The sequence below is a fragment of the Mycetomoellerius zeteki genome, unplaced genomic scaffold (genome assembly GCF_001594055.1).
Source record: "Mycetomoellerius zeteki isolate Tzet28-1 unplaced genomic scaffold, Tzet1.0 scaffold105, whole genome shotgun sequence".
In the NCBI taxonomy this organism is placed as follows: domain Eukaryota; kingdom Metazoa; phylum Arthropoda; class Insecta; order Hymenoptera; family Formicidae; genus Mycetomoellerius; species Mycetomoellerius zeteki.
This window is the reverse complement of record NW_017255965.1, coordinates 520,494-532,404: the sequence shown is the minus strand read 5'-3', so window position 1 is coordinate 532,404 and position 11,911 is coordinate 520,494. Positions and strand designations below refer to the sequence as shown.

Below are 11,911 nucleotides of genomic sequence, written 5' to 3'. Positions count from 1 at the left end.
TTTTGCTAAATACAACCTTATTGAATGAAAATCTGTTCAATATAAGGATACGTAATGATAGAAGAATGTTTATAGTTTCTATTTCTATACTTATATCGCTTTAAACTTGGAAAACCATTCCAGGACAATAAATTTCCCTTAGGTGCGCACAATTCACCCACTTTCCCCTGTAACCGTAATTTTGTACTCAATTTTGCTAATGTTGAAAAGGATCCACAATCACAGGATCGAAACGTCTATTACTGTATTACTCGAATAAATTCATTACATGCGTTCATCCTGTGTTTGACTCTTATAGGTATTGATTTTCCTTGATTAAATTTGTATATCAAGTCAAATTTATATCGATATCGAGTGTGATATACTCATTTAAACAGACACCCGCTTGGTTTGTTGTCGAAAACAATGTAGATAGTCCGTAGCATTGATCCGTTTTAAACAAGTGTCTCTCAATTTCGAGTCAATGCGAATTGATATTGGTTGGAAGATGGACTTCAGTGCGTCGCTACGCTCGATCGCTTATCGCTGCAATCGACTTCGACATTGCTACTGATTGCACGAACCGCTGTGGTTTACTGCGACTGGTGCACTATCCGATGCACTATCATCACGTCGTTTCTCTCTTTCTCTCCCTATTTCTCTCTTGTTCATTGATACCGTATCCAATAGACAAAACAATCTCAAAATAGAATCGTGATTGCGCTCGGAGAGACACACTAACTTGACTAGAGTTAGAAAACTGAAGCTAGCTCTTCGTAATTGCGTTTTCGTGAGCGTTTTTTTATATTCCTGCTTGTTCTCGTTAAAATGCAAAATGCAATTGAGGAAATATTCACGACTGTCCGCGAAAAACGAAGGACATACGTGCGGAAAGATGCTTTAATTGGAAAATAAACTTCCAAAGAGAGAAATATTAAATTCACGACGCGGTCCGCGAAAAATGGAGGACGTGTATATAAAAAGATTAATTAGAAAATAAACTTGAAGATTCGTGATCGAGATATAAATTGCATTCATTTTTTTTCTTTGCAACAAATATACGTTTCCATTAAATTGTTTAAGTTTTCGTGATCTGCCGTTCATGCGTTCATGGTGTGTTTGCAGACAATCCTCCTCGGTGATAGCGGAGTTGGCAAGACTTCGTTATTGGTCCAGTTCGATACCGGAAGATTTCAACCAGGAAACTTCGCAGCCACCGTGGGTATCGGTTTTACGGTAAGTAATACTGCAATACAGAGATATTTAATTAAAGCTTTCCAACTCGATGAAACCGTGGAATGCAATGGAAGCCTCTCAGTATTATTTTACGAAGTTAATTCAACGAGAGTCTTCTATCTGCATTTAATTTCTATCTTCCATTTTTTATTCACTTTTGTCATTTTATTAATGAATTGCCATTTTTGTCAGCTTATAATTATTTTAAAATTAATATTTGACATTCGTATTGTATATTCGAGTTACAATCATTTTTAATTACGAGCTGGAAGGCGTTAGTACCTCCATAGTTATATGTTCTTTCTATGTTGTGATATCAATACGTGTCACCGTACAATGACGTATCAACGTCTGACAATGTGAGCAACACGTTTATGCATGAGTCTAATGGCCATGAGATACATTCGCGTGCGTTCTATAAAAGCTTTGTCTCGGCGCGTTATTACATAACTTCGAAGATCTTTGATCACACGTAATGATATAGTTCAAATAAAAAATTTGAAGACAAAGGGAAATCCTAGCTCGATATTTGATTTCTTAAATTTAATCAATAATTATTTATCGATATAAAATTTAAGTTCTTTTCATGTAAATCGTGAGAAAATTATTGTCTGCGATAAAGCCTAATTATTTTAAGAGAGGATTTTTTTAGAATCCAAAAAAAGGTATTTTTTGAATTTTTTAAAAGAAAACTATTTAAATTTGAACTTTTGAACTTTTTATATATACAAAAGTATTTCATGAATATCTCTGATTTTTGCTCCATATTTAGGCTCCTCCTTCTCCTACTGTTTTCAACCAATGATGATTCACGGCGATTTCTGGGAACTCTTATTTGTATTCTATAGGACTAAAATAAGAAAGTCAAAATTTGTTTTTCTCGTTAAACATTGTTTTGATAATAATAAAATGGCGGCCTGTCAAAATAGATTTTGACAAGCCGTCATTCATGTTATTTTCATACTTTGAGGCATTTTAGAGATTTAGTACCAAAAATAATGTAACGAGAAAAACAAATTTTGATATTTTTATTTTAGGTCCATAAAATAAAAGTGACAGTTCCCACAAATCACCGCGGATCATCATTGGTTAAACCATAATAGTAGGAAAAAAGACAGAATATGGACGCAGAAATTCAGAAATATCTGTGAAATATATATCTTTTATGTGTAAAGAGTTCAAAACATTTGAATAAATAATTTTGTTTTAAAAAGAGTTCCTAAAAACGTCTTATTTTTTCGGTTTTTAGGAAAGAATTTAAGCCTTAAGCGATTGTATCTTTTATAATATTACCATTCAGTTTACATTACGAATACGAATTTTGTCTAACAATGAGATATCATCAGATATATATGTAGATATCTAAATAGAGATTCTTAAGACTGAGTTATATGCGTTTGCATATATTTGACTTCGAGTTTTTGACTTAAAGTAAACTTCGATTAAGCCGATAAGAAGCAAAACTAAACAAGCACCATTTGCAAATTTCTGTCGGTATTGCTGCAGGAAACGTTATCACTTTCATGTCCCAAATACCGACGATACGTCATTTGCTATACTTGCTCTAGGAATTTAGTCATCTTTGCGAAAGTGAAGGGAAGAGAGACATTGTTGATGCTCTTATATGAATACCTACTATAGACACCATGTAAATTTGCACGTCGTCTAAAACGTTGGCGTCATTCGCCATCGCGGTATCAAATGAATATTTATGGCATCTCCTTCAGACTTCTTGTCAGGAAGAAATTCGATTTATGGCTACATCACCGATTTGAAGAAGAGAAAAAGAACGAGAAACATTGCGAGGGTCTGTGACAGCCATTTGCATTTGATATTTTCGCAGCCGGACTGATGATTATCGAGGGCACCAGTCTCGAAAAAGAGTCGTTCGAGCGAGTAGGGGGCCCCTCCCTTTTGTTCACCACTCGATTCCCCGATTACCCCACGGAACGAGCTTTCACGAGTCACCGAAAAGATAAAGAGAGGTGAAATGACGAGAGAGAGAGAGAGAGAGAGAGAGAGGGGGGGGACAGGTCGGTGGGATTTACAGAGGCGTTTGTATTGAAGTTTTCAGGTGGTTAGTTACCCGCCTTTGATGGAAACGCCGGCAGAGAAAGTCTTTGTGATAAACTATGCAATTACGGGGGAGGAACGTCGGTAGCGGCCGACTTGTGAATCGTCCGGGGAGTAGCTTCAACTCGACCTTGGCATTTATCAAGCGCATAGCACGTGTCTGTCAGCCTGCAGTCGGTCATAATTCTTCATCGTCGACTTGATTATCCGTGGAATTTAACACTCCGCCACACGAATCTTGTTGATAAGCATTTTGCGTTTATGCAAAAAGATATCTTAATAAAAAAGTTAATTAACGAAGATATTTTTTATCATCGAATATACAGAAAAAGAAAGTTACAAAACTATTTGTACGCAGTTGATTTGCGTCAGGGTTGTACGTTTACACTTAAAATATAATAATCTATATCTTTATATGCCATTAAATTCATAATATCAAATTATATCCAATTTAAGTTATTTTTAATTATTTCTATATGTTGACGTTACTCCTACTGAATATGTTGATTTAACTAAAATAATTTAACTTAAGAAAATATATTAAATTTGACTCAAACTTAGTTTATTATTACAAAGTGCATATGAACTTTGTTTACTCGAAACTACAGAAATGGATAATTTACATTTTAACACAGATGAATGCTAACAAAATGTTATTTAACTTAAGGGATTGGGTTGTTATTGCTCCTTTCTAACAATATATGTGTATACAATGTAAATTATATAAACTATGTGTCATACTATACATATAAATAATCTATAGTTCATCGAAGCCTATATTCTTTGTCGTTGCAATAGTCTAAGGCCGGTATTCATAGTCAGATCTTATATTCAAGACCGTCTTAAGTACAGAGTCTTAAGAAGTCACGAATCAATCAGAGGGCCGTATTAGCGTCTTAAGACATTACTTAAATATTAAAATAAGAACGGACTATGAATGCCGCCCTAAGACTTCCATCTCGCTTATATATTTTTATTTATTAATATTAAAGTTAGATATATTAACAGTCATAAAATTTAATTTATTTTTAATTAATTAATTAATTTAAATTATTTCTTTCTGTATTCTGTCATCCAATTTATAATAATTTACGTATTTTACATTGCTTATATTGTCTACAAGAAAACATTCATGTAAACAATACGTAAACAATTTTCATGTAAACGTTATCTTGAAATATAAGGTACAATCCCCTGATTTGTATTCTCCACGCGTGGAGAACTTGGTTGTGTCTCCATTATAGGAGGCTTTATTTCCGCGATAGAATATCGTGAAGTATAGAACTCGGATGTCGAGTCGTTGATGATTATAGAGCATCGAGTCGCTGCACTTTCCAGTTACGAGAACGCGTCTCGCAGCTTCTCCTCTCTCGCGCTCGCACGCCGGTGGCCGATCGTCGTTTCGCTAACAGTTCGTCGAGAAAGTTGAAATTGCTCTATCAAAACGACCGTCCCGCTGCGGATTTCTCCGGCAACGCGAGAGAGTCAATCTTGAACGCTCTCCCGCGCATGAAAGTTTCATTTCATTACAAAACCGAGGAACGTCGCGTCGCGGACAGACATATGTACAATTTTTCCTCTCAAGAAAACACTAATTAATATTTGATTAAGAAAGGTCTGCGAGCGCGCGATTGGAATTAATATTGCACGAAATGTTTCGGTCGATTTTCGATATCGCGCGTGGAGTACAACTTCAATTAAACTCGGCGATATTGGTTATAATTATTTCTGTGTTTATCTAGTTTTTGTAGAAAATAAATTTAAAAATTTATTAATTATAAAAATAAATTTAAATTTTATTAAAATATACAATTTAATGATTATTTTTACTAATCAATTTAAGCTTCTTTTAATTCATTTAATGAAAATAAACCAAAATCAACAATTAGAAAAAAATTTAATGATCTTTGAATGAAATTACAATTCATAATTTTTATAAGAATAAATATTTATTAAATTTTAATAAATCTAGACTTATAAAATCTAATGATTTGAATCCAAAACAAATAAAATTTAATTTTATATTTAATAAATTAATATTATATAATTAAATATATAAAAATATTTATTTATTTATAATTTCTGAAAATCTCTCTCTCTCTCTTTTTTGCAGCTGTTATGTATATTTTCTTACGATTATATTTTATCGAGTTGTATTTTGATCTCTATTAAAATTTACAAATGAGTATAATACTCGCACAGAGATGTTAATTATGCTATTTGAATTTAATATCTTATGTGTTTACTGCAGTTTGACCTGTGCATAATAATAATAATAATAATAATTCCGTTATGACGTAATAAGACGAGTAAGAGAGAGATGAACAGAGAGACAAGTCGAATGTGTTCTGTAATTAGTACGAGAGTGTCCCTTTCTGTATACATTTAATCCATACTGAGGAAGAGTCGATGGTCAGAGCTAATTAATTACTGCGAATTCCAGCTGAAGTTAAAGACCGTTGTAGTTAATCAGCGTCCACCCAACGAGGAAGAGTCCGTATAGTACTAATTAAACGCTTACGCGTACTGAACGTTCATCTTGTTAATTAATCCTGACTCGCTCAATTAAGTGTATCTCGCGATGTCTCAACATTATCTTCATCGGGTATGAGAGTTATTACTCAAATACGAGATCATATTAGGAAAATTGGATCCAAATACCTGTTAAATTGCTTTGCCTTGGTGGTACTGAACATTTGATAAAAATATGTCAATCGATACGTATTAGCCAATGCATACAAAATGAAAATAATTAATATTGCGCTCGATTTTGGAATTCGGCTCTCTGCGAGATTTTCATTACCTACGTAATTACTATCTGCATGTGACGATTATTCGCATTTCGTAATTGACGAATTTCGTTGAGTCCGTATCAGTAACGACTTCTATCTATTACATAATTTGCATATTATTTAGCTGGAACGAAAAAAAATTAATATATTTCTTTTCAAATTCTCTCTATTAAAATTTTTATTAACATCGCTTTATTAACTTCTTTCTCATTTTTACCACTTGCTTCTTAAAAATTAATGCAAAATTTATTATAAATTTATAGAGATGGAATCGAGTAGAAAAATTCGTCTGTGTAAGGTTTGCAATACAGAAAGTAAAATGGACCGTGATCACATTGAAGCTTACCAGCGCATAAAGCAAAGAATGTGAGAAAATGTCGGAGCGATCTTTGACAAGACTCGAAAAAGGAGAAGACACAAAGCGTACGCTGGCGTCTGCTCCGCATTGAGATATTTAGATAAAAAGCTAAGAGAATCGAGGGATTGTGGGAAAGGGATGGATAAAAGAAATCGAAGAAAGTCGAACTCGGGTACGGAAAAAAGCAGTGGCCTTCTTTCAGATGCAAAAAATTGTGCGAAATGCCTCAGAGATATTTGAGATCATAAAAAAGCTCATTTGCCATTTTAAATATGTCACGCGATGAGTTAAATATACGTATATATATTTTTTTTTAAATAGATAATAAAAAACAAGTAAAAATAGATAAAAATAGATTAGATAGAAATACGGTACAAATCGCAAATACAACTAGATAATACTAATTATGTATGGAAATTTGCGCGCCTCATAACTTACGTGATATCAATTCTACAGCCTAATGTTAAGTTTGATAATCCACATTTTCCCGCGAAATAAGGAATGAAAGGCGGGAGTAAGAGTAAAACTGATTATAATTTTAAGAAACGCAAGATGGAGGTAAGGGCATGCTCTGTCTTTCTCTTTTTCTTTCTTTCTCTTTCTCTCTTTTTCATTGTGTGCAACCGGAATATCGAGGGTTAAAGGGGCAAGGGAAAGGTGAGTAATAAATCACTCGGGCCGACAGTGCCAAGTTAGGTTGTGCCACGTGACGAAGCAGATTCGATCCTTCTGCTCCTTTTCCCTACTCCAAGTGCCTCTTCTCACTCGCGAAGAAAAGTCCCGAGGCGAACCGTGCGGATTTCCATGATATTTATCAAATTGCTTACGTATACTTAAGGGAATATCAATTTCACATGTTTGTTAAAGTTTCTTCATTTTTCATCGAATACTTTAAGAGAAAATGGCGCTGTGAGAAATATAATTTTTCATGTGTTAAAAAAATATATACATGCAATGTCTATATTTAAAAATCTATTTATTTAAAAGTTTGTTTAGTGACGTTTATTTATGACGTTTAATTTGCATGAGGGTCCCTCATACGATATGTGTATCTAAAGTAACTGTAATGCGCGTGGTTTTACCTTTTTTTTTTTTCACTTTTTGAATTCTCTAATAATGATGATTTATATTGGATCGAGAATTATATCTGCTCGGAGATTAAGGGAAATTTCCGATCCGCTTTACGACATCGAAGTAATATGGTTATAGAGCAAACTGGATCGCATGCTCGGCGACGGCCGTAAAGAAGATTTTAATTACACGCAACTTTGCCGATCTGTTTGAGGCGAGCACCTGCGAGGCTCACTTTTTTACGTTGCGATCACGCGCATCGCGATCGTATTTATAACAGAAAAAAAACGATATGAAACGCGTAACGCGAGAAAAGCGAGAGAGAAGACGCCGGAGACGCATGTCAAAACGCACGCCTGTCCCGCATAATTATAACATTGGACACTGATTAACTATACTTATGGCACTTCAATAAAATCATTCCAGATCTCTGACTTGATTATAAAGAGTCTCATCAAGCGAATATTGAAACATAGTATCGAGCAACCATCCGTGGAATTTATTTCCCAGCGGGAAAATTCACTGGGAGAAACGTAGGATGTGCTCGTTATGTTAGCGATAATCATGTTTCGTATATATGATCGAAATAATTGACTGCGCATTTAATCACAGCAGTGCAAAGAGCGCTTCGTCTACCTCGCGTATCCAAATTTCACTCACCGATTAATTGCATTCGGATCCCGGATTCGTATTCGTTTCGTGTTAGGTTAGGTTTGTAATAATCTATCTCTCATGGTTGCTATTATCTGCAGGTGAATCCGTAGCTCACCGAATTCAAATTTATCTCTTTTGGTGTACGCGTTTCTGGGCAATATTTACCCTCCGTCCTAGATCCGCCTATGCGTCTGTTTCTCTCGTAATGTACACGGTGCAAAGCGGATCTATGCTTTCTCCTATACGAGACAGCCCCAAAGCGCGATTTATCGATGGTCTCCTCATTGTGGCGTGGTGGCTTCCCGGTGCGTCTCGCTGTGAGAGAAGCGATGCGGATCGTTGTAACCAAACGCGCGGTTTGCGCAGACGGGAATCGCCAACTCCGGACGATGCTCGTGTTGCTCGAATCGTTTCAGATCTTTTGCTCTTGCATGGATCGACGGTACGAGAGAGGCTTGGACGTTATTCTGGTCACGAACTTGGGGCCCCCCTTTTCGCTCTCCGTTCATTCTTCTTGCTCCACTCCGCCTCTTCGCTCGTGTTCTTTCCACTTCTTCCACTCATTTTGCGGCTGCTGCTTCATCGTAGCCCCGCACCGCTTATCAATATTTGTCAATTTACTTTGATCAAAATATCGAAAAAAAACTTCCTAACTCATCTATTCGTTTGCTACTTCATCATGAAATAAACCGTTTAAAGGAGAAAAGGAAAATAAAAAGGAAAGAAAAAAAAGAAGGAATATGTTACCAGATTCAAACAATCGAAGTCTTGGCTAAAAGTTTTTCTACAAATATTAATGTTTTATTTACATCTAATTTTGACGCAGCACTTTTGGACAATGTTACATAGGGTGCGGTTTACTTAACGCTACAAATGCTTCGAAACATTTGATTGACCAATCAGAAGAAAGAATTTTACTAATTGACCAATCAGAGAATGCTTTAAAACGTTTGTAGCATCAAATGAATTAGTAGCTATAGTTTGCGAAGTCTATGGCCGATATTCATAGTCGGTTCTTATATTTAAGACCAGTCTTAAATACATATAAGTACAGTTTTAAGTACAGTCTTAAGTACAGTCTTAAATTGTCATAAGCCAATCACAAAGCCGTATTAGCGTCTTAAGACATTACTTAAGACGATCTTGAAATAAGGACTATGAATATCGACCCGTGTCGCGTCTTATTTCAACGTGAAGTCGTGAATAAGTACGGACTCACACTATGGATTGCTGGTTGCGGTTCCCGGTTGACGGTTCTATTTTAGTCAATTACGATGCAGCGAGTACGAGCCAGCTGCATCGTGATTGGCTAAAATAGAACCGTTAATCGGCAACCTGTAGTACGATTACGGCTTGACGAACGTGAGCGTTCGCATTTTTCCGAGACAAGGTGATTGTACCCACGTCGTTATCCCTCGAAGGTCAATATCGACCGAGAGGGCATCGTGTATACATTTCTCACGTTTCTTATCGGCGCGATATAATCGCCGATCATTTAGCTTCTCATAAATCACCAGCGAATAGCGAATTCGCAGAGGAACGGAACACGAAGGTGCAAGCGCGCGATGTCCGCCGTCGACGATATCGAATTACTCTTTCAGGCAGCGCGAGCGCGATAAATTGCGTCGGGGATTAATACCACATCTGCCTGTTGCTCTGCCCCGTGTAATCTAATCGAGGCCGAGTGTAAACTACATCGCTGGAAGATCGGACCACGCGAGGGCGAGGGGACCTGTACGATGTGGCGGCGGGTGTTCGGCAACATTTGTCGTTGATTATTGGTTTTCGATATTGTTGCTGTGCGCGTTTCTGAAGCGCGTTTTCCCTCGAAAATAATCGGCCACGTGCGACCACACGGTCGGATCGATTAGGGGGATTAAATTAGTGCCGCGTGTGTTGTTTGAGCCGCGTTCTATATTGTTTGACTTGCGATTTCGTCGCGTAATACATACAAATTTTCTTGTTTACAGATTTCTCCAATCGACAGATATTTGATCGAAGTTAATATTTTACTTTGATCCATCGCCGCTAGCTGTTAGTGTCACGGACGTTTTTGTTTTCCGCGGGAGTTTTTTCCTTTCCCCGACGTTGCATAAATGAATAATATTTCACTGAGATAAATGATTTTGTTATAGGAACAAATCGAAGGAAAACAAATGTGATATTTGTTAAGAAAACGATCGATTAGTTATTTATTGCAAATTAATTATTTCTCATTCGTCAATGTAACAAATAATCAATAGTATCGCTAGTAAATAAAAGGTTCATATAAAGCTGGTTCTACATTAGTTGCATCGCAGCGTCGCAAGCGTTGCGGTCCAATAAACGTCAAGCTAGTTCGACTCTGATTGGACGTCTGCAACGCTTGCGACACGCTTGCGACGCTGCGATGCGATCAATGTAGAACCAGCTTAATACATAGAAGTCGTAGACGGTTGTAGCGTTTCAAATCGTAAGAAATTGACCAATTCTAGTCAAGTATTCTCCCTATATTTGACTGTGATTTGTCAGTTTCCTTACGACTTAAGACCCCACGATCATCTATGATTTCTATGATAAACGCGATCTTAAAGTCTCTCCAAAAGATAGATTAGGTTCCATATAGTTTGCTTCTATTATTAATAATTGGCTGGTATAGCAGACTAGTAGCAATCACAACAAATCAATTTTGTTGTCACATATTTACATATAATATTGTTAAAAGTACTGGTGGCTTGTTAAATTAACAAAATATTTTCTCTCAGTGTTGGATCGTCAATCGTGAATAATCACGATTCTTCAATCTTTCTTTTCTCGTTGAATTTATTAAACATCTCTCGTTCTTTTTTTTTTTTTTTTTTTTTTTGACACTATCCCCCGCTGGGGGAGTACTTAAATAAGCTTCTACAAGCTTATTCGTCGTTTTTAACTCTTCTATTTCTCGGCTCTTGAGCTCTCATTTAAAATCCCGTTACGTGTGTTTACCTTTCATTATCGCGCGCTTGGACAACAGCAAGAAAATGATTATGCAAACCGAAGGTGATCGTGCGGACGACTGTTTCGAAACGACTTCCTCCCACTCCGGCAAATCCTACGGATTCATGTGTAAGGCCCATCGCTCCTATCCCCTCGCTCCTATCCCCTCGCCTGGACCCATGATGAAAAGGTCAGGCGTGAACGTTCGGAACGGCCCACGCCCTTAAGTACTTTGTACTTCTGCCATTTTGAAAACAAGCGAGAAAGGAGAGACGCGGTCCCATGTCAGAGAGACATCCGACATCTGCCGTCAAGGGGTGGCATAAACGAAGTCATCTGACCGCTCGCGGTGTGCAAATAGCCGCTCTTTTCCTTCCCTTCTCCCGCGTTTCCTCTCTTCTTCTTGCTAAAGGAGGCCCCGCTCATTCTCCTATCCCCATCGCGATAGAGAAATACACTTCGTTTATATGACTGGAGGCGCCCCTATATGTTTTCCGTTTCCCGAGTTCCATGTTGTTAAAGCGGTGGAAGGGGACGGGATCTCAGTGGGACACCCTTTTGATAGTGATGGATTGGAGTCGCTCGTGATAGATCGACGAACCTACATTTGGCCAAAAATCGATTATATTCGTTACTAAAAGTACTTTCAGTTTTTGCGAAACCAGTTCGACCCCATTTCAGAAAACGAAGATTTTGTAGCGGCTGTCGCATTTACGACACTGGTTTCTTCGGATCGCCGTTTTATTATTTTATCGACTTGTGTGCTAGTGCAGCGGTTGGCATTTAGTTAACC

At 37.0% G+C, this 11,911-nt stretch overlaps 1 protein-coding gene across 2 annotated transcripts in view; it reads left to right on the top strand.

Moving 5' to 3' along the window:
* Positions 1–11,911, top strand: part of LOC108722033 (ras-related protein Rab-37) — a 107,079-nt gene that overhangs the window by 26,525 nt on the left and 68,643 nt on the right. For both annotated transcript variants that reach the window (XR_001936596.1, XM_018446936.1), the window contains exon 4: positions 1,105–1,215. Coding sequence is in view for 1 of the 2 variants with exons in the window: in XM_018446936.1 (XP_018302438.1) it covers positions 1,105–1,215 (111 nt within the window). In the remaining variant the exon portion in view is untranslated. The remainder of the gene's footprint in view (positions 1–1,104; positions 1,216–11,911) is intronic.